Source organism: Thamnophis sirtalis, unplaced genomic scaffold (assembly GCF_051295495.1).
Source record: "Thamnophis sirtalis isolate CommonGarterSnake01/CBP01778 unplaced genomic scaffold, rThaSir2_p1.2 scaffold_4, whole genome shotgun sequence".
Taxonomy (NCBI): domain Eukaryota; kingdom Metazoa; phylum Chordata; class Lepidosauria; order Squamata; family Natricidae; genus Thamnophis; species Thamnophis sirtalis.
In genome coordinates, this window is record NW_028261384.1 from 102,935,043 (window position 1) to 102,959,361 (window position 24,319).

Genomic DNA, 24,319 nt, shown 5'->3' on the forward strand with positions numbered 1-24,319 from the left:
TGATCTTTAAAGAAACCTATGAAAATATTGTGTTAGAATGAATTTTAAAATCTAATTCTTCTTATGTAGGTTGGTCATTAGAAGACCAGTGGACTCTGAAGGGAACTTGAAATTTCTTAATACTGATGTGTTCATGTTAGAGAGAGCAAATGGATTCTTCAGCTAACTCCCTGAGTGGTGTCTCCAAAACAAAGAGGTAATAGGCCCCATGTAGCTCCTAAAAATCTTTACTGGAGCCTTTGTAGTACTCTGCAACTCCTTTGTCAATTTGTGGTTGTACAATAGCCGGAACCTAGCTACATGGTTGACTATCACTTTGAGATGGGAAAACTTCAGGTTAAACTCTAAAATAGATGCAAAAACCTCTCTCCAATCTTAAATATAAGGGGGAAAATAAAATATTGGAAATTTGGCTGTAGATATGATATGACCCTGCCATTTTACATCTTTATTCATTGTTCCTTACCCCATTAATACAATCCTCAGCTCCAAAAGAGTTTCTCAATAAATGACTCTTTGTTGCCCTGAATTATATGGTTGAAAAGAAAAGATAACTACAAAGAAACAACAACAGAATAGATTTTGCTGTCCTGGAAATGATGATCAGAGACTTAAACCATCTAGCAGTATTGCTAGGATAATATAATAGGCTTTAAAAACGAACAAAAGGTTAACAGGTATTGAGCACCTTGGAATTGTATTCATTTCAATTTTAACTAAAGGATACTGATGCTCACAAAAGAGGAAAAGAAAACAACAGTGGTTGTGCAAAGAAGGTTTAGTGGCACTGACTGGGATAAGGCAGGCATCCCTTCACTGCCCCCTTACTAAGCCACTGGAGCAAAATACTTCAACAGAAAGCATGCTGGAAAGGATAGAGTAATGGAAACAAGTAATTGTTGAAAAGCTCAGTCCACACCATGCACAGACTGGAACCTATATCTTGAAGTGCTCCAGTGCTTTGGTCTGTGAATCTATTACTTCCTAAATCAGCAGAGTAGATTGTGCAAGAAGGAATATAACCATCTTTTGAAGTAAAACTGATGAACAAAAATGCCCATAATGAGCAAAGAGAGAAGGCAAACATGGGGATTCGATGATTGCAGTTGTTTTAAATAGTAATAAGAGGAAGAAAGAAAACTCTGGAATTCCTGAGGTTGTCAACTACAGTTCATCTTGGTCATAATGCCTGAAAACATTAGGAACTGAACATTAGCAACATTTGGATGATTTCAGGTTCCCTACTCGGGGCTAAGTCAACATTAAAAAGAAAAACTGCCAACTGCCTCAAAATGTACAGATGGATCCATTTGTGGTTGCACTGTTCATAGTATCTGTGTAGTATACAATCATAGTATCTACAACCAGGCGGAAGACCAAGAAATGTGGGAGAAACAAGCTATGATCATTGCAGACTTGGGGTCAAGGAGCTTTCCTTTTTTTAAATTATCTCTGTTCCTACTATATTTTTTGAACAGCTCAAAAAGACAATTAACTGCAGTGGGCAGCAATCCAGGAGTGATCTGGAGGAAATATTCAAAGATGAGTGCAATTCTCAACATGCCTTTGGAACAAGGCTGCTTATTTCAGATATTGTAATAGATGTTAGCAAGATATGGCTTATGAGTCAGGAAGGAAGAAAGGAGAAATAATGATAAGCAGAAGCAAAACAAAACAATATTTTTGCATCTGCCTGACCTTGAACAAATATGTTCATAAGCTCAGGCCCACCAGGATTAAAGTAGCAGTTTGATTTCCTGTACCCTTGTCTGTAGCATGGTAAATGGACAACACAGTTGTTCAATAATGGACATTAGTCTACTTGGATATGTCACTGTGCATTTCCCCCCCTCTAGATACCAGTGTGGTGTATGAAGAGACAACTATTTGGCTATATCAGCTACATCAACCAAAGTAATATTTCAACTATGTCAATAACAAAATCTAAATTTCTCATTAAATCCATTGATGTATTGCAAAACGCAATAAAGGTTAATGGGGATGGCAGAAAAATCTTCTGTATTTCCCAGGTTCTTTACAGTTATGATTAAATTGTGTGTTGCTGAAACAACAGGATACACATGTTGATTTAATTCTGGTATAGAAATGAATATGATGGAAACCGTATTAGTAGTATTATGGAGTGCCATCTGGCAGGCCCCATGAAGGGAGCCTTTTATGACATTATGCCAGCCCTTGGAGCATCACATCCCCAGAGATCAGATTGATCCCTAACTTCCAGGTTTTTCATAAGGCCTAAAAGTCATGGTTTTGCCACCAAGCTTGGAGGTCAAGTTGTGTAGTAGAGCCTGTGTAATGATTATATTGATTTGTTAGGGGTGGTTCTCTCTCTTTTTAAATCACAGCTTCTGATTACGTGTGCATTGTTCTTACTATGATCATTTTATAGTGTTTAATCATTGTTAACGTCCCAGAGTCTGAGATGGGTGGCTATATAAATCAAAATAACTAGATAGGTAGATATTTGGATAAATTTCCCATATCTGTTATAATTAGCTTATCACACTAAATGAGACATGGGTAACTCATACTACTACTACTACTACTACTACTACTACTACTACTACTACTACTACTACTACTACTACTATGATGTTCTTCAGAAAATTTTGTGATTCATGGAGCTCTCCAGGATGGTGATGCAAAAATTTCACTGAATGGGAAACTTCCTAAAATGGTAACATTTGCTATTTGTTAAAATAGATGTACTGATCAAATAAGATCAATATACAAGGGTGTTTATTGACTTTACATTCTGCCTTTCCTGTAAGACCTCACATAATAGAAATACGGATTTCATCTTATTTTATCTCCACAATGTTAAGCTATGCTAACCAGAGTTGTTTTCTAAGTTGATTTGGATTCAGCTCTTGCACCTTTGTTGATAAATTCTTCCTCTAATCTTCCTCTATTTCTACTTCCATTTTTACATGCTTTCGAACTGCTAGGTTGGCAGAAACTGGGACAAGTAACGGGAGCTCGTTCTCCTTTGCGGCACTAGGGATTCAAACCGCGGAACGGAACTGTCAGTCTTTCTGATTGACAAGCTCAGCATCTTAGCCACTGAGCCACCCTGGCTTTATGTTTAGGGTGAGTCAAATTTTTCAGCTTTCAATTTCCAAACATTAGGAGTGCTCCAAAATTATGACATTCTTTGGGGATTGTAAAGGTATTTTTGTTACCTTAATATAATTTAGATGTGCTTGAAAAGTAGCTACATAAATATCATTTAGTTCAATTAAAATTGTTCAGAAGTACACACATTTTGGGGAACTGAGGGCTATATGGATTTCTGAATGACAGATAGCAGCAGTACTTCAAATGTGGGTAGAGATGGGGGCTGGATATTTTTCTTAAATTTAAATTAATTTAAATTAAATTCCTCCCCACGTATTTATTGATTGCCCATGTCATTGCATTAAACTTTACAAGTTCTTCTATAAGTCTTCTGCCACTATTGACGGAAGAGCTCTGGGGATAAGATGTTCTAAATCTGAAATATTTAATAAAATTAGGACCTTCAATTGGAAATTTGAGCATATGTCTGTTGTTTTTATTCATTTTAAATAGACATGCTTTTTTATCTTTTTGTCTCCCAATGTTGTTAAATTTCATTCAGCCTAGAGGTAGCTAAGAAGAAGAAAAAAATCAGAACTGCAGATTGTATCAAAGAATTTATTGTATGGTAAAGATTTTGGTCTTTAACTGATTACTTAGAATTAAGATCTCCATTGTATTGCATGGAGAGAGAGAGAGAGAGAGAGAGAGAGAGAGAGAGAGGGAGGGAGGGAGGGAGAGAGAGAGAGAGAGAGAGAGAGAGAGAGAGAGAAATAAAAGAAATAAGGGATAAGCAAAACAGAATGGGACATATACTAATTTACATTGCAAGTGCAACCATCAGAATAATAACTATGATTTAAGTATAAATCTGAGACATTGCATCATAATGGAGGAGGCTGTGGTCAGATGAGCTATATGCCTGCTAACATAATCTGCTCTGTGCTAATCCATATTCTCTCTTCCTTTAATAATTATGTAGTTACATTTTAAAGCAGAAAACTTCAACACAAGACAGCCATCTGTAAACATAAGAGCATAAGAGACCCTTATTATTGATCTCTAAAACTGTTGCAGTTGCTGGAGTTTATTTTGCATCCAACAGGTGTTTATTTATTTATAAAATATCTTAACTACTTTTCATTCTAACTACAATTCCAGAGCAGGGTTCAGAGTAAAATTAAAAACTACATCCAGTAGTTAAAATTGTGAAATTACAAGAGAAAACCATAGCATTAAAACAACATATTAAAGTTACAAAATTACAGCAAATATACATATTAAATCGTGGCACGACAAAACTGCGCTCGTCAAAATAGCGGTGATAAAATTGCGTCACTAAAGCCGCGACGTCATCACTGCCGCGACAACAGCGCGGAGACAGAAGGGCGCTTTAAAACAGCGTGGCGGCAGAAAGCGGATTTAAATTAAGGTAAGGGTTAGGATTAGGTTTAGGGGTTTGTTTTAGGGTTAGGGTTAGGGTTAGGGTTAGGGTTAGGGTTAGGTTAGGGTTAGGTTTAGGGTTAGGTTTAGGGTTAGGTTTAGGATGCTGAGTACTTGTGAATGCGTGGATTTGCCCTCCGCGATTATGTCATCGTGGTAGGGTCGCGTTTTTCCTTAGCGCTTCGAACAGCGCGAATTAGTCTTCGTGCTTATGTCTCCACGGATAAGGGCTTCGCGGATTTGTGGTGGAACCATATTAAATCACAGTTCATGAGCAGTAAAAGGGATCATTTTCTTGCTGTTGAATGGCAGCTAACTGCTGTACAAAGCTAGTGAAAGTTTTGATTTTAGATAAATTTCAAAGATGCTTGATTCTACCTACGCAAAAGCAAAGAACTAAAACAAAAACCTATTTTGATGCTCCTGCATTCCTGATTCCCGAATGACAATATGGCTGTACATAACTCCATTAAAAAAAAATTTGCTTTCTTGACAAATAAATCCATGATGGGAGCTAAGATATGCAAAACTCCAAAAGGATTTTGTTTAATTAGGTTTTGTAAGACAACGTAATGCCCTGCTTTTTAATTACAGGTAGTCTTTGTTTAATGACTCTAATAGAGCTGGACCATAATGTTTTTAAGTCATAACGATCATGAAACATGTTGGTCACATGACTGACCCAGTTGGAACAATATTTTGCAGCAGTTGTTGAAGACTAAAGGGGTTGTAAGGTGAGTTGATAAGTGAATACCACAATTGTTAAGCAAATTACTGTTTGCTCGGGGATGATTTTGCCAAAAATTGGCAGAAAGTGCTGGTTTTCAACATAACTGTTGTAAAACATGCTCACACGTCCATGTGCTCAGCAAACAACCCTAAATGCGGCTGTATTGCCAAGTGCTCAAAATGTGGTCACATGGGGAGGCAACTGTCAGAACTTCAGATCTAGATTTTTTAAGTAGGTTGTAACTTTGAAAAGTTGCTAAGCGGTCAGTTGTAAGTCAAGGATTATCTGTAACATGCTCTATCTCACATAAGCACATTCCAGCAAGTCCACCTTGTTAATAGCAGAATCTTCATAAGATTATGGCGAAACCTGCATTGGTCCTGTTCAGATTCAGCACCACCATTCCTCCAAGAGACAGTATATCTCAGGAAGGTGAATTGTTCACAATCCACATACCTTTCCTGAAAATACAAAGTGACAATACACTCTGCCATTCATAATTCAAGGTCCAGAACTTGTGACTGAACATGAGCTTCAGTAAACGGATGTACTTTTCAACTTTGTAATTAAGTGTCCAAGCAGGTATATTAAATGTCCTATTTTGCATTGCACAATCATTTCTCCCATAGCCCATAGCAGACACCTCATCTTGTAACATTTCTATTACATCTCAAGGAAAGATTTTGTGATAGAATCCCGTCCACTGGACTTTTTCAGAATGCAGTCAGGAAGGACTCAGGCTGATGGAAGGATGTTGCAAAGAAAACATTATTTCCCTCTGCATCACTTCCTCTCTCACAAACAGCAATTAAGGTAAGCTCAAAGCCCCAAATTGACATTTGCATGACATTTTCAGGCATCTTGAGAATAAAACAGAAAATAAATGCCTTATTTGCACTGGCAAAACAATCTGAGAAACTGCACAGTCCATTTGAGTACTGTGTCAATTTAAAAGGGGAAGTGATTAACAATGTGTGTGTGTGTGCCCTTTCAAATTAGGCAGATGGCATAAGAATCATACTTGAATACAAATTAATCCAGGTTAAAATGATTCTGATACAATACAAAGACACAGAGTGCAAAGTAACGTTGGCAATGGACACTACACTCTGCTTTGTGATGCCGGGAATTTTATTTGCAATCTCTTTACCTGGACGAGCATAGCTTGGGTCTTCTTTGACACTAAAAGCAATTAATGCTAGAGTCTTAATGCTAGTGAACTTGAGAGTTTGCTTTCCTTTATTCTATTATTCATGAAACAACTTTGAAAGGGTGTTTGATGTGCAAAATCGGGAAAGAAAAATGTTTCCTCTTAAAACCTGAGAGGTGAAGCATTCATGGTCTGCAGAAATCCTGTGGTTCCAGATCCTGTTTTTGCAACCCCAAATATCTGTCCCAGAATACATGTTTAAAATTAAGTAGCAAAAAGAAAAACATTGGCAACATGGTTTTGTTTTTGCTTTTACTGAATCAAGCAAAGTGTGCTGTTTTGGTGATACTATCCCCGGAACAAACATTAGTGTTTCTCAGGCTTGGCCACTTTCAGACGTGTGGACTTCAACACCCAAAATTCCACAGCCATCATTGTTTTCCCTGTTGTCCATCAACCCTAAAAGAAACAGTCAGAGATTGACTTCTTGAACTTGTATTTCAAAAAGACAGAATTTAACTTTTTAAAGCGAATAATAGACTTAAAATTCAAAACTTTACCAACAGATTTTAACTGGTGCACAATTCTGACATACTGACTGGGAATTCTGGAAGTTGAAACCCACGCATCTGAAAGTGGCTGAGGTTGAGAAATGTTGCTATAGAGTTTTTAAGATATGAAAGGTGAATATATCTGTAAAGAGATAAAAGAGATCAAGGAATGGGCAGAAATTGATTTGGACATAGCTAGTTATACTGGAAAAGAAAAAGCCTGCAGAAACTTATCCATGACTGGGAAATTCAGTTTCTGAATCCTGACCATTTATCTTGGTTTGGCTATTTACTGAACAACAAGTTTATTGACTAAAAGTGTTGTAAAACCAGATTTGAGGAGACAAATCATTGCACAGTTCCAAAAAATTAATACTTTGTTCCTAAGATAGGTATTGATAGGGAAGACTTAGTCATACCATCACCACATCTATAATAAAACCTTGGATATTGCTGAATGGCAACTCCTCATAGTCCCCATCCCTACCAGCATAACCAATGGCAAGAGATGCTGAACAATGTTGTTCAACCATATCTGGAAAGCCTCAGGTTCCTCACCTTTGATATAAAATATATCATCTGAGGAGTATCTTGTTATACAATACTGGAATTTCTTATGTTTAAAATATGCTTTAGTTGTTGTTCCAGCAGCTTAATGAATGTATGAGCTGTCTTTAATGCAAATCCTTCAGTTTATACCCTGTTCAGTTTATACTCTGGGTTTGTGAGAGGGCATTTGCTCACTGAAATCATTGTTGGATGCTGCTGAAATATGGTGGAAGATCATTTCTATCAGATTCCTTCCAATTATGTTGGATTATAACTCCCATCAATCCTAATTCAGGGCATGTCAAATTTTTCAACTTTCAATTTCCAAACATTAGAGATGCTCAAAAATTGTGACATGCCTTGGGGATTGTAAAGATATTTTGGTTGCTTTAACTTAAATTAGATGTGCTTGGCAAGTAACTATGTAAATATCATAACTTTTTAACATTTTGTTTGTTTCAAACCCATCAGACGTGCGTAGTACAAGTAAAATTTAAAGCATATTTTAGAAATCTGCAAAAGGAAAAGCAGGTGAAATAGTAGGATAAAACAGTAGATAAGAAATAAATGATAATTAAAATTAAAATTACCAGTAACAGTTTAATGGCATCTAAGGATATACATAAAGATATTTCCAATATCTTTCTTTCATATTACCTTTCCTGACTTCTGGTGTCAGATAAATATTTTTACAGCTTTCTCAACTAGGGATGTGTCTCCGATTATAAACCATGTTGGCTGAAGCTGATGTGAATTGTAATCCAAAACATGGGTAGAGAAGATTACAGCCTGAGCAGGTTCATATGTGGAGAAGCTGTCCTTTATATATTCGTACATTTATTGATGGCCAATGCCTGGCTGTCTTTTGAAACTTAGGACCAGGCCTTCTTGTATCTCTGAATATGTGCATATTGCTTTTTGCAATCTATTCTTATACATTTAACAATGAAACAACAGAGCTTCTAAGCCAGATGATGTGGCTCTCAAGCTGGCTTGGAGCCAGGATATGCTCCCATTGGAAATTATGTGCTGGAAGACTATTTATGGAGATGAATATAAAGGAAGAGAGAGAAAAGTCTTATAATGCAGCATTTCAGGTTAGAAATTAATTCCTTCTGGGTAATGTTTTATTCAAGGTTCTCTAATTAGAAATGGAAACATCAAGAATATTCAACTTCAGGGCATTCATTCTCCCTTCTTCCAGTTCCTCTCTTAAATCTTATCATAAAATTATCAAGCAGAAAATATCAGCAACCATTAATGCACTTCATTCTTCATTTGAAGAAATCAAATCTATTTTGGGGAAAAGAAGTTGTTAAGAGCAAAAAAAAAAAAACCCTAGATATTTCGTCTTTCATTTATTTATTTTTGGCTAAAAGTCCTTTTTTTGTCACCCCAATTTGTGATCTGTATCCCAAAAGGTCTCCCCATAATTTTTTGATGTTCATTATTCTCTAGTTTCTTCCTGGTTATACAGATGGTTTGCTTTCTATATTTGACAAGACCATGCACACATTATATGCTGACAACGTTAGTTCTAACAGTAATCTTACTATCCAGGTATTAAATGCATCAATTTTTCTGAGCTGTCTTTAATGGCAGCTCAGAGAACATTATAATCATGCAGTCTGGCTCTCACTAAGTCAGCACTGCTTTTTCCAGAATCAGTTAAGATAATTAAAAGAACCCTATTGAAATGCAACACATTAATGAAATAACCCTTAATGAATACTAAGCTTATTCTGCTCCAAAGACCTTTGGCCATTTGTTTATTATGAAATACATAGATATTTACAAATTGTTATTAATTTGGATGGGCTATTAGAAAAAAATACTATAAAATGGAGAAAAGAGGCGTTTCAGGCGTTTGGGAGGGAATAATGTGAAACCAGAACATTTTACAAAGGGATCATCATCTACACTAACTCAAATTTCTACTTCATGTAAGTTTCTCGAGAAATTAGCTTGTCTCACAATATCCTGGCTTACCGATAAAACATGAAAATTGAACTTTCCAAAGGGCCTTTGGCGGGGGTGTCAAACGTGCGGCCCACGGGCCGGATGCATCACAGGCTGACCACGCCCGCCCCCAGTTTAGCAAAGGGGGGTGAGTTGTGATACTTCCCATAACGACAATATGATGACATTTGACATCCTGGATTATGGGGAATATAGGATACCCAGTTTGATTGGTTTTTATGATCATTTTGGTTTTGATTATAACATCTTTAAAACCAGAACAGATATCAAACAAGAGAAAGTCAGTTTTGTCTGAATGTTGAGGGACACAATAAGAGGAGTTCAGCAAATGATACCTGTGGGCTAGAATAATAGAGGGTTTTATTTGTTTGACACAGGATAATTGACTCCTGTGGGAGTTTATAGTCTTGCTAAATCAATCAATCAATCAATCAATCAATCAATCAATCAATCAAAGTCATGACTGACAGATCTACTTGGTAAAAATAAAATATCCAATCTTTCCCCTTTTTTCTGTATCTGATTCTTGGAGACTACCTAGAGAAGTTCCTTCAGTTTTCTTGGCACTTTTTCATTTGCCATTGTCCCCTTCCTAAGATTGAGAGATTCATTTGCCATTGTCTCCTTCCTAGGATTGAGAGAAAGTCCCTTGTCCAAGATTTCCCAGCTGACTTTGTGCCTAAGGCAGGACTAGAATTCATGATCTCCCAGTTTCTAGCCCAATGCCTGATGCCTTGTCCACCAAACTATTATTCACAAACAATGTCTAGTGCAGTGTTTCTCAACCTTGGTGACTTTAAGTCCTGTGCTGGCTGGGGGATTCTGGGAGTTGAAGTCCACAGGACTTAAAGTCACCAAGGTTGAGAAACACTGGTCTAGTGACTGCATGCTACATGTAATCAGTAGATTAAGTGGCCAACAGGAACTGGATGGATCTCTGCCCCTATCTATATCATTATCAACACTGATAACAATGTCCTTGGGATAAATGATGTGGGGTTATGACTCTGTAAACTCTATTTTAGAAAGTGAATTCAAGGATGGATATCACAAATATTAAAAACAAAATTTTTGCAAGCAAAATGTGGAATTGCATATGTTACTTCAGACAAAACAAAGGACTCAACATGAGTCAACAAAATCAATAAAGCTGATGTATTAACTATGTGAAAATATGGTTGTTTTAAAATGTGGTATAAGATTTCACACAGTTGAAAATTTTGGTTCTCCAGGCACTTATTCAAAAACTAGCTTATTTAGCTGAAGGCTTAGCAACATAACACGACTAGATTCGTTTCTTCATTTCAAATAAGAATGAAGCTCTTATGTATGCTATGTACATAGAATTAAAGCCTACATATCATCTATTTTCCAGGGCTTAAATTATAGTTCTCATCTCTCAACTTTACAAGTCAACAGATAATTGGCTTTTCATTTCCTAATACTGAAAGGGAACTATATTGTAATAGCCTCTGTAATTCTCTGTAATAGCCCCAGAAACTTTCTCCCAATTTGTCAGCTTCTGTCCTTCCAGAAATGAACATTTTTAATTCAAAGAGAATTTTTTTTTTATTATCCTTAAATTCAGATGGTATTTCAGAGCTAGATAATTGAATCAGGACTCAGTTCTAGAACAAAAAAACTAGAACTAGACAAGATCTGTGATTTAGATTTGATGGCTAATAAACATTGAACATGGAAGATGTTCAAAAGATAATTAATTTTACATCCCTGTTTGATCACAAACATTTCTGGGATAATTTCTCACCCCAACCTACTTCTCAAGAGTTTATCAGGTGCAAGGTGGGTTCTACAGCAGGACTCAATCTCCATGAAGATTACTATATACAATAGTCTTTCTCAGTAAATCACTGGGATGACTAGTGAAAATAGAAGGTACAGATGGTAAATTTTTATTCCAAGTCAAGAATTTGTGCTTCTTTAGATACATTATTCAGTTTACCAGAAAAGTAACAATGTCATAAAAAATTATGTTCTTATTCGCTAAACTGAACTAAACCAAGTTTTACCCCCTCCACAATTAATGAGAAAGTTTGTTTATACTGAAATCACTTTCAAGACTTTTGACAGTCTTTCTCCTCTGCTTGATCTTTATGATCATGTAGTTACTTTCTCCATGCCCCAAGGAATGACTCCCACTATATAAAAATGAGTGAGGAAAAATTAAATTCTCTGTAGTATGATTTAACTGGTCTGTTTTCCTTGTTTGAATGAAAAGTACTGTTCCTTTTGATCATTTCATATACTGAACCATACTTTGAATAAAGCCTCATTTGTCTATATAGCTTAGGAAAGCTCTTGCACAAATCTCCTTTATTATTAAAAACACGACTTTTCATCATTTATGTTGCAGTGTATAATCAACAGCCATGCTTTCAGACTTGTGCGGAGGGTATTTTCCCAATCACTCACATTGCCTCAGCCTCCCAATATAAATAACTATCCAAATATATCCTGCTAACTATAACTATTGCTTTGCTGATATGTTCTTTTGTTATAAGCATTATGATTAGTACTATAGTATAAATTTTCTGTATGCCAGCCCTCTTCCATTCTACTCCCAAGAGTTGCCCTGTAAGGTAGATCGGACAATAGAAGCGACCACAGAACCAATTGGATACCCACGGTAGGGAGTGAATTTGAAATCGGGCCTCCTGAGTTTATGCCCAACACCTTTACTGCTATACATCAGTCCCTCCTCCCCCTTTTGTGTGCTGGGCAGGTATCCAACCTGGGCGGGCCCTTTAAGAGATCATAAGCTCTTGTTTCTTTTCCCCCGGAAGAAAAGTGCTGGAGAATCAGCCGATTAGAGTGTGTGCAAGGTGGAGAGAAAGGAGGGGTGGCAGCGACGCGCGCTTCCCTTTAATTACCCGCCCAAGGCAAGCACTAGAATCAAACCTTTGGCGGGGAGAAAACTGGGGCGTCTTCATTGCGAGCGACGAACGGAGCAGCAGCAGCAGCGAGAGAAAACATTCCCCAACCCAGCAGCGATATTCTGTATCGGCTTCCCCAGCAAGCCAGCCACATTCTGCACGGGCGCTCGCTAGCAGGAGGGAAAGTCATCTGGCAAGCCATGGCCCCTACGCACTTTCAGCTTCTCCTGGTAGCCTCCGAGCAAAGGAAGCGGGTTTGGGGGCTCCCGCTTCTTCTTTTGGGGTTGTCTCTTGCCCCACTAAGATGTGCTGCCTTCAACCTGGACACTAAGTTTGTGGTTCTGAAGAAAGGCAAAACTCCCGACAGTTACTTCGGATTCTCAGTAGCTCTGCACCATCAATTCCAACCGGAAAGATACCTGTAAGTGGAAACAAAACCAGATAGCTGGGTGGTGGGGTGGGTGGGAAGAAACTGCTGGAAAGGAGTTTATTTTACTATCCCCCCCCCCCCGCGCGTGTTCTGAATTGTAGATAATTCTGTTCTTATGTGCAACTGTGCCGGAACCCCAGGAAGATGCAGACGTGTGAGTTATACAGGCTCATTCAGCAAGCACAGTGGCGGGAGTTAAAAGTCATTTGGATTTAAGGATCGCCAGAGTTTCCTGAAATCTAGATGAATATCAGTTATTTTTTTTGTGGGTTTAGCTCTGTTCTACCCGTAAGCAATTCTCACAAAATTCAATGGAACTTCCTTTTGAATAGATATGGGTGGGATTCTGCTGAGTATAAAGCATTCTTTATTTGTTTTTCCATTTTAACACTACTTGTTTGAACTGTAAAGAGAAAAAAAAAGCTATGCCCCCCCCCCAATCCAATTTTGCATTCATTTTGCAAACATAAAGGCAGATATTTTATCCAGTCTGCTTTCAATTAAAAGTCATGCTTTGATTCCTTTTTTGGAGGCAGACAGTCTGTTTCTAGTCTTTTACTAAGTAACAAGCATTTAAGTACACGCGGATGCCTGCACACACAGAGACCATAAAGTTACTGGTTTATATAGATTCTGCACAGTGCACCTGTTAGATATACTTCAGCTTTTTATTTAGCTGGAGTTTTATCTATTTATTTATCTTTTTTTATGCTTAGTGCCCTCTAGCTGTGTTGAATTACAGTTCCCATAAGGATGTTGAGGAATCTGTACCAGGACATCTCAAAGTAGCCATGCTGCATAAAGTGATTTATAGCTTTAACTTGGAAATTTGTAGCCTCTGTCCATGTTTGCAGATTTGGATATAAGATATTAGGGTATAACATTAGTTTCGTGAATGTATGTAATTTTTTTCTGTAGTATATTTTATCCTCTCCCACTTCCTTCTGTAAGAATTTTCTGAAAACCATGAAACTCTTGTAAATACTGTACTGTGGTATGATTAACAAAGAATTTATTCAAAAGTGCTGCTAATCAGTAGCCACTAGGGACACATAGAGAAGTGCAATTGACCTTTTTGAGTAGGAATTTGTGAGTGGGGTAATATCATAAAATTTTCATTTAAATTTAGTCTGAGCTGTCATCAGCCAAAGTATATCAAAATATGTACTAATTTATCAGTTTTTCCTCATAAAGTGTACGTTTTATTATTCAGTAGCAAGAAAGTAAACCTATTCTTCAGAATGTGTAGGTTGTTTTAATACAAAACAGCCAAGTTTTTCTTCTTGCATGCATACAATGATGAATGATCATTGAATGTGCCTGTAAATCAGTTTCTTCTACACAACTCTTCCTTTGGTTTACACTACAATCTCCATCTTCATGATTTTCTGTATGTTGGTAGGGCTCATAGCAATTGCAATCCCAAATATTTGGAGGATGCCAGGCAGGGGGGAAAAACAGTTTAGATAAAAGACCCATCAATCTTTTGTGAACATAATTGCCTTCTTGTTTCACTAACATGGAGTATCATTACATGTAAAACTAAGATGAATCACCTAATCTGGCTGCTGAAGTGTATAAATTAATACTGAGTTTTATAACTAGGTCTACTCAGCAATCAGTATTGGGCTTTTGAACCTTCACTCAAAAGTCATTCAAATATATAACAATGAAGGAACAAATGACCATTGAGAGAGATTATATGTAATGTAATTGCTTAATTTTAAATGCATTCTGCTTTATCTTCAGAAGAAAACCAACATGGCTATTAGTTAATTAAGAAGCTTAAGTAAGGCTGCCTAGTTAACATTTGGTTAGGAATTTGGCAAGAATAGGAATAGCAATCACTTCTGCATTATTGTTCTGAAAATGGCATAGATTTGTTCATAAAATCACCATGTGTTCAACTCAGCTTGGATACTGTAGTATATATTGAATCAATAAAGCCAGTTTCATTTAGATAATATACTTTGACCATAAAAAGTGAACTAAGAGAGAAATTAATGCAGCAGATTAAAAGCCTGATAGAAAAAGAAGTATGTACCATTCACTGGAAGGCCAAAAGTGGATTACACAGACTTTTCCAAGAAATGGACTCAGAGATTTACTGTTGCAAAGAGAGGGGTAGCTATATATATCTTGCTTGATGTTTCTCAGCTGAGAAAGGAAAAGAGAGGTTTGGTATTGTGAATCTTTATCTCTTGTCTGTCTCAGGTCTTATTAAAATAAATTATTCCCAGTTAAACCCAGAGAAAAAGAAATATAGAAAAAGGGAGGGGGGAGAGAACTTTTTCTGTTTCCTGAATTTTACCTTCATGCCAAATCATTGTACAGGTAGTCCTTGACTTAACAATCACAACTGAGCCCAAAATTTCTGTTGCTAAGTGAAACATATGTTGAGTTTTGCCCCATTTATGATCTTCCTTGCCACCGCTGTAAAGTGAATTACTGCAGTTGTTCAGTAACACAGTTGTTAAGTGAACCTGGTTTCCCCATTAACTTTCCCACAAGGCTCCAGAATGTTTTTACCTTAGGGATATTCTGGGAACTTAAAAGATACCCAATGTGGTGCCCAATGCCAGTAAAGCTAAACTAAAAATAGGGCACCAGGCACAGAGTGCCTTAGTGGGCACACATAGGACATGGTCGGTGCCAGGAGGTCTATTTTGTTAATCTTCTGAAGGATTAGAGTTTGTTGCTGAGTATTGCCTTATTTGGGGATGTAGGAAGGCACTCCCCCCCTCCAAGGCACATGAATTGGTGGCTCATGGCTGGATTCTGGGGGGGGGAGTGGGGTGTTCTTGGGGGGGGGCATTCTAACTAGTAATGTGGCAGGCATCCTTTTCACTTTATTCCTTTGGCTTTGTTGTAGCAAATGCAAGCCTCATCTTGCAGATGATTTCCTGGGATTTGTGCATTCTCCTTTATTCCCTCCTACTGCCTGCCTGTCTGATGTGCAGAAGGATCGCATCTGATAGAGCTAAAGCAGATTTCTCAATTTTACTGCTTTCCTTTTGTCCTTGGACCATAAGTCCATGGCTAGGCTGGGCTGGGCTAGGATGGGATGTGTGGTCAAATATTTCTTAACAAGATAAAAAGCCAGCTATGTAATCTATTCAAGTAAAGAGCTGCACTCCAGAAAATAAGTCAAGTCAGTTAAAATCTAAAATTAATGTAATTGATTATATACATTTAATGACATCTTCTGACATCTGTTAAATCACCACTTCTGGTACTTTTATAATTACAATATGACAGCAAGTATTCATATTGATGGACTCAGTATATATGCTGGTAGGATAAAGAATTTATAGGTTAAAGCAGCGGTGTCTAAACTTGGCAACTGCAAGACTTTTGGACTGCAACTCCCACAAGGAGAAGTTGAAGTCCACCTTGGACATCCCAGTCTTAAAATCTTGTTTCTCAACTTTTGCAATTTCATTTGTCCAAATTCTCAGTAGGTCAATGCTAGCTGGTGGATTTAATTATTTTTTATCAATCTATGGCTCCCAATCGCTGTAGAAATTGAAATCCATCCATCTGGAACTTGAGGAACTCTGGTTTAAAGAAATTCCTGCTGGAAAGCAGGTTTAAGATCAAGATAGCCACTTATAAGACACAAAAAAGAGAAGACAAAAATAACACAGGTTGGGGTAACATCTGGTGTCAATTTGATCCCACATTTTGCATGCTTAACAATAATTAGTGTCATTAAAAGTATAACCCTAAGTTGGATTCGGAACTTTCACTTACAGCCAATATATGCTGTTATTTTTATAATTAAAAATCTAGTTCATTTCCCTATAAAGTAAAATCTGGAGCCAAGCATTTTTTTTTCATCTTTATAGTGTTCATTTATAAGAAATCATATTCCACTTTGTTTAGAAGTACATCTGTTTGAAAAACCATATTTTAATAAGTATATAAAACAATTGCAGCCTTAATATTCATAATAATCTATGGGACTCTTCTTTCTGATTAACTTTTGCTTTTTGTATTGACTTAAGTGCGACTTACACTCTCTGAATGCAGCCTTCGATGCTGAGCTCTGGTACTTTGTATGAGCAGAGATGGAAAATAAGCACATTTATTTGCACACTTTACATTTCCAGAATTTTTTTCTACCAATGAGATTAAACATGTGTCTAAAATAGACCACTGCAGGCAGGCTGTTAAAAGTTAGGAACTAGAGAGAGAAGTGAGTTTGATTGGTTCTAACTCAACCTTCATAATACAGTATTTTTTAAAAAATAGGCAGATACTTTGTGTGTGTGTGTGTGTGTGTGTGTGTGGTTGGGGGCTGCACTTCTTAAAAAAAATAAGCTTCTGATATACAGTTGGACGTACAGGTAGTCCTCATCTTATGATCACAATTGAGCTCAAATTTTGTGTTATTAAGTTGTTAAGTGAATCCTGCCCCATTTTATGTGCTTTCTTGACACAGTTGTATCACTGCAGTTATTAAGTGTCTATGGAGATTCTCAGTCATCCTGGTCATGACTGTCCCTGGTCAAGGTGCTTTTTCAAGAGGCAACTGGACTTTCTGATTTTTCTTTGAAGACGCTTCGCTTCTCATCCAAGAAGCTTCTTTAGTTGCAGTTATTAAGGTTGTTCAGTGAATCAGGCTTCCCCATTGACTTGCCAGAGGGTGGTAAAAGGGGATCATATGACCTCAAGAACTGCAATTGCCATAAATATGAGTCAGTTGCCAAGGGTCTGAATTTTGATCACATGATCAGGAGGATATAGCAACAGTCATAAGTCACATTTTTCAGTACTATTGTAACTTTGAACAGTCACTAAAGGAGTTATTGTAAGCCAAGGACTACAGGTATTTTCTTGGAAACAAAAAAGAATATACTGATAAAGGAGAAATTTGAAATAGATTCATAAGGATTAAAAAATATTTTGTTTATAACTTTGCTTTAGAAGAGCAAATTCAAGAGCAAAACCGTGAAAATAAATAATTTAATTAAATCAATCCATCCGTAGGACAGCTTTTTTGAAATGAAATATCTATGGTTGTACTCTGAGAGGATGCAATGATGACATTACTAGAAAGGGAACTCATGAAATGTTTAAGCTGGGCATGTGCATGCATGCATATTTAATCCAAATATATATATATATGACATACTTGAGCCTTACACACCTATCTTAGATCTTAATTTGTAAAAACAAGCACACCAAAAATTAAAACTTTAAAAATTGTGCTGTTAGAACATGATCAAAATTCTGCTGAATTTGGGGTATTGTTGTTTTAACGGGTGGAGGAGGTCACAACTGGCTTCAGTTAAACTTTACTACCTCGCTTATTTTTGCAAGAATTGCATCAATCCGCCTATATATATTTTTCTGTACACAAACTCTTGGGGCAGAAAAAGAACAACTTTTTGTATGTTTGATTCTCCCACGAATACATTATTGTAGCACGACAGAAAAGGGTGCCTTTGTTGGGACTGCATATGTGACCAGTTTGGGCTTGTTAACTAACAGGGAGGCCTAAACACAGGACCAAGGTGTGATTTTTTTCATGGCCGTGTTAACATTCTTGCAGTTTCTTCTGCTGGATCGGCCAACCTTTATGTGGTTTACAAAGACCTTTACAAACCACTGGATTTTTCTTCTTGATTAACAAACTCCCTGTCTTAACCCAGGCCTCTGTTTCCATGGAGATACATATTATGTTTAAGAGGCAGGGTTCTCTCCCCCACCTCTTTTAAACCTTGGTATAAATCAAGGCTAGCTTCACTAATGTTAATTGAAGCAAGGCATAGTTTTCTAGATTATATTTCAGTTAATGGCTTTTTTTTAATGTTTTGATTGGTTCTTGTTTTTAAACAAAGGCTACCATATCTCTGTGACAAAGGGGTGGACTGGTCTGTTGCTTTTAATGGGTTTCTCCAGCCAGAAAGAAAATTAAAGCCTTTTCTGGTATAGACAAGTGACAGCTCTAATTTCCTGTGTCAGCAGCTCTTCAAATGATATAGTGACCATACCAGGAGAAAATGACAACTATAAATATGGTTGATATAAAATAAAAACCTAGGCGGATCTTAGTCAACACTTAGACGGGAGACCATCAGAAAATCAGGGCTTCGTGCAGGACTTGGAAATTGAAAAAACATCCCAGAAGATAGAAATGACTTCAACAGCATAGCTAACAAAACTGGATGGAATATATCTGGATAATCGGTAGCACTTTAATTATTACCAGATGGCTAGATTAATTAGGATTTTTATTGATTTTTATTCTATTGTTTTGCATTTGTTTGTTTATTTAATTTATATGACACTTACTGTATCTCATCGATAAAGTGACTCTGAGCTATTGTTCTAGTAATATATATATTAATAAAACTCTCCTGTTTTTTGTAACTTTTACTTATGCAACAGTAGAGCATAGGGCCGTGATGGCAAACCTATGGCACGCGGAGCCATTTGTTAGGGCACGCGAGGCATTACTCTCTCAGCTCGAGCATGCATGTGCATGCTGGCCAGCTGACTTCAGCCTTCTTTTAAGGCTTTGGGAACGGATTTCCGATTTGGCCGTAGGGCCGTTTTTTGCCCTCTGGGGCTTTCAGGGAAGCTTCCTGAAGGCTCCGGAGGGCAAAAAACGGCCCTACATCCAAACCAGAAGTCACTGTTCCCGAACTTCCAGGAGCCTGGGGAGGGTGGAAAAAAGTGCACCAAAAGCAGGGAGTCGCATGTGCATATGCGCTGGGGTCATCCACATAGCATTATGGGTCTTGGCATGCCCGCCCACAACCCTCCTGCTCCCCCCGCTTTTGGCATGTGATCCAAAAAAAGTTAGCCGTCACTGTCATAGGGCAATTCTGTACCTCAAAAATGGGCTAACTTAAAGAATGGGTCCAAAATCTGGGATCCATTACTCCTGTGGGATTGAATTGGGCATAGTTGTGACTGCTTCGGCACTAAATACTGCACTGCCATGCCACCTCATTGTGGCAATCATACGCAATGACATAATTGCAATGGACAAGTCCCTGCCCTATTTTCAGCCTCCCTTTGGCCACTGTGCCCAAGTACTTGGCAGCAAAGTCCAACTGATGAACATCTATTGGCTGCTTTAGAATAGAGGCAGATCTTTAAAAGCCCTTAATAGCAGTGGGTAGTGAGGAAAGGACGAGAGAGTAATACCGATGCTTGGTGGTGAGGCAGGGTTGGCTGAAGGACATTGATGGTCAACAGGTGAGTTCTCTTCTTTGGAGGGCCTTTGGTGACATGATGGAATGGGGAGTGGTCCAAAGTGGTCCATGCCTTCCTTTGTTCTCCCCCCACCAGCAAAGTTCAGGCAAATAATGAGTTAGCCAAGGAGGAGTGGACAACGTTACTTGACCTCTATTGAGAGACATGATGTGAGGGAAACAGAACTAATCTACATTTCTATGGAAAGAAAGATGGGTCATGGATTGTCTAGTCATCTATCAAGGCCTTCCTAGCCTAAGATATGGTTTTGAGGTTCTGCCTATCTCCAATAGTCTATGTTTGCTCCATAAGATCAGGCAAGATGGGCTGATTGATCCTAGAGGAGATCAACCCTGACTGTTCTTTGGAAGGCCAAATCCTGAAGATGAAACTCAAATACTTTGGCCGCCCAATGATAAGAAAGGACTCACTGGAGAAGAGCCTGATGCTGGGAAAGATTGAGGGCAAAAGAAGAAAGGGACAACAGAGAATGAGGTGGCTGGATGGAGTCACTGAAGCAATAGGCGTAAGCTTAAATGGACTACAAATGATGGTAGAGGACAGGAAGGCCTGGAGGAACGTTGTCCATGGGGTCACGATGGGTCAGAGACCAACTTCTCAACTAACAACAAATCTAGAGATGACTACCATCTATACAGCATTTTGTAAAAGTTCTCTTGCAACCTGTAAAGTAACACAAATCCCTTTATCCATATGTTTTGCAACTGATCACAACTGTTATGTTATATTGAACCTAAAAATTGTCATACAATTTTTAATTAATTCATCTTCTGTTTCCAATTTTAACAAAAGGTTCTAATGTTGGCAATAAGCTGTTTATTATTTGTACACAGTTCCATTTCAAAAATAGTTTTATCAGGTTCAAAATCATAAGTTTCTGTGAGTTGCAAAAACTAAAACCATTGGCAATCGAAGCCTTCTAGTGCCAAGTCTTCTCTATATTTTAATTTGATATCATGTGTACAGTATTCTAATAAATCTGTACAACTTTACCATTTTTGTCTATTCCTCATTTTCTTTCTATAAAGTAATGTGGGTGATATTAGGCGATACAATATTACTAGAACTAGAAGGCTATGATTTGAGATTTGGATGTCATGTATCTAGTATGATAAAGCTAAAGTTAATGAAACCACTTTACTAGGTCAACCATTTTGAGAATTTCAAACAAATATAAAATGAAATGATGCCTCAAAATACATTGATCACTTTCTTCTGCCTTTACCATTTTTGTCAATATTTTATGCAGCAGCTTCAGTGAAAAAGTGCATGGTGATCTTGTTTTATTTAATTCTTGTTAGGTTGTTTCACTTTCATTATTGTAGAGAGGGCAAAAAAAAAATCACTTTATATTAAGTTGGCTCACTACTGCCTCTTGGCTGAGTTACAGAAAGTGTCAAGGCAGAATTTATTTCAGCCATGGGTTATTAACCAACATTATTGATCACATGAAATGCTAAGCAATAAATCATGACTGTCAGATTGCAGTGGCTGAATATACTGTTTTTAATGCTCCTATGAGGTTTTGCTTTCTTTATGCTGACACAAAGAAAGCAATATCCTATAAGAGCATTAAAAACATTTCCCTAACATGGTGTAGACTGTAACACCCTCATTTTTTAATTAGGTTGTAAATAATGGGATTCGCTGCTGTGCAGTCATCTGACAGAAATGAAATTGGGTCTCTCCCCATAATACCATAATATCTAAGATTACAAATGGAGTTTCTCTCCAAGCGATCCTTTAGATCAACGGTCCCCAATCCCTGGGCCACAGCCCACTACCAATCCTTGAACCATTTGGAACTAGTCCTTGCATGTGTGCACATGTCCTCACTTGCACAAGCAGCAGGCAGGTGTGTGTGCATCAGTGGTGGGTTCTGGGTCCCGTTCCAACCAGTATGGTTGGAATGGCCCCGACGGTGTCCACATGGATGTGCGCAGTGAGGTGGGCGCATGTGTCTTAGCATCTCCATGAGTCTTTGCGACGCTTCAGCTGCTCAGCGGAGCGTCGCACAGGCGCTGTACTTGCCATGCGCGGAAGCGCCGAAGACTTAAAAGACCGGTAAGGAGCTCAGATGGGTGGGTGGGCCCTCCTCCAGAGCAGTGTACCAGAACGGTATCTGGTGCTCCGGGCAGGCTCCAGTACACCTGTACCTGGGCGTACCGCTTGCAACCCACCACTGGTGTGCATGCATCAGAGGTGGTATTCAGCAGGTTCTGACCAGTTCTGGAGAACCAGTAGAGGAAATTTTGAGTAGCTCAGAGAACCGGCAAATACCACCTCTGACTGGTCCTGCCCCCATCTATTCTCTGCCTCCCGAGTCCAAGGTGATTGGGAGGAAATGGGGATTTTGCAGTAACCTTCCCCTGGAGTGGGGAGGGAATGGAGATTTTACAGTATCCTTCCCCTGCTACAGCCACCAAGCCACACTCACCAAGCCACGCCCACAGAACAGGTAGTAAAAAAATTAAATCCCACCACTGGCATGCTCCATTTGTGCAGATGGCTGGCACACGTGTCTAACGCTTGTGGAAACAGTTGCGCATGCCTGCTGTGCATGTGCTTGCCCGCTGCTTGCACAGAATCATCCCCTTTCCCCACTCCACCAGTCTGCAAACCTGGAAAGGTTGAAAAATTCTGCTTTAGATGCTAGGGAGAGAGATGGAGTTCTTCAATATACAAAGGTGCATGCTATAACTGAGCTGCTACCTCTTGATGCTTCTTCAGATGCCAATTAATTAGTTTACTGAGGAAGAGTGTCTAGCTAAGAGCTAATCCCTTTTTGAGGATACATGTTGGATGTTCAATTAGGAATTGAAAACCAAATTTGGGGTTCAGCTCCTTTGTTTAGATGACATGCAGGTAAATCTGGCTGCAACTGAAAGAATAAAGTTACAGTATCCTGCAGAGATCTTGCAAGGAAATGTCATTGAATCCCCAGTTCATATTTTGTACCTAGAGCCATTCTGATCAATTCCCTAATTGATTTAGTTTTTCCTTAAGCTATAATAAAAAACAGAGGAAAGCTCAGACTTTGTTGCTTTTATAATTTTGAGACAGCTGGAGATTTTCTCTCTCCTTCCCTTTTTAACAAGGATATCTTGTGCGCTGCAGTGATTTATGACAGTAGCAGCTGCTGCTCAACTTGAAGAAGCCTCCATGGAGACATTCCAAAGATTTGATGAACTTCTGGACTTTTCTGCTGGCATAAGAGCAGCTTCCTGACGGGCCAAAGGGGAAAAGCAAGAATCATAGTGAATATACTCCCTATGAACTAAAAAGGAGTATTTCCTTGCTTGCTTGGTGATTGCATTCTTCTTATGTTTGTGCCAAGAAGGGACATCCCAAGAGTTTAATCTGAATCAAAGCCAGGATCCAGAACCAATTTTCCAAGCTTGAATTTCTCTTCCATAGGACTTTTTGATTTGAATTAAACTTGAAGGTTGCAGGAAAGGAGGCTGCTGGGCTGATTTATGGGTAAAATCAACAATAAAGAAGCATTTTGGGCACTTAAAAATTGTCATGTTTAATAGGGCAAGGTTTTGATCAAGTAGGACGGGCAGTCACCAAAGGTGAGGTGTCCTCCATTTTTATAACCATTTTATTTTTAAAGATTATGTTTTTTTTTAATTAAGCAGCCAAAGCCTGGCTATCACTCAGCCCAAAAGGTTTGTCTCTTTTTGGGCTGGGTGATAGACCCAAGCACCTCTCCACCAGCAATCAGCACCCCAATCAGCATAGATTAACTCCAAGATTAACATCAGACTAGCAATCAAGTCAACAGCCCAATAAAGAAACCAATAGCAAACAGCTCAACCAAAGAATTTCTTAGGACACCTCCACCAATACTGACAGGTAAGTCCCTAGAACATAAATTTATAGCAAACTGCATTCCTTACTAGCACTGATTAGGTTACTTAGTTTGGGTAATGAAATGTCTGCAACACAACAACAACAACCAAGCTTAAAAAGCACCAATAAACAACTGAGAAAGCACCAAGAACTCTTGGTCAATCTGAAATTAATTCAGTTGAATTGCTCCTGCTGCCTGTCACCAGGGCAGTCAAGCCATGGTTTTCAGCTTATGTTTACGCTGGTTTTGTAGGTGAACATATCACCTACAAAACCTATAGGTCAACATATGCTGATGAACACACTTATTCTTCTTTGGGAGGCTGACAATAGGTGGGATGATAATGCAAAGTAGATGCTTACATTACAACATATGGCTTCCCAGATTTAAAGGGATTTGGCAATTTTCAAATTTTAGGTTACCTTAAT

At 38.2% G+C, this 24,319-nt stretch overlaps 1 protein-coding gene across 1 annotated transcript in view; it reads left to right on the top strand.

The window, feature by feature from the left end:
- The first annotated feature begins 12,320 nt into the window (after nt 1-12,320).
- ITGA3 (integrin subunit alpha 3) overlaps nt 12,321-24,319 on the top strand; it is a 92,249-nt gene continuing 80,250 nt past the window's right edge. The window contains exon 1 of the mRNA XM_087713622.1: nt 12,321-12,796. Within this exon, the coding sequence (XP_087569748.1) occupies nt 12,576-12,796 (221 nt within the window). The 5' untranslated portion in view covers nt 12,321-12,575. The remainder of the gene's footprint in view (nt 12,797-24,319) is intronic.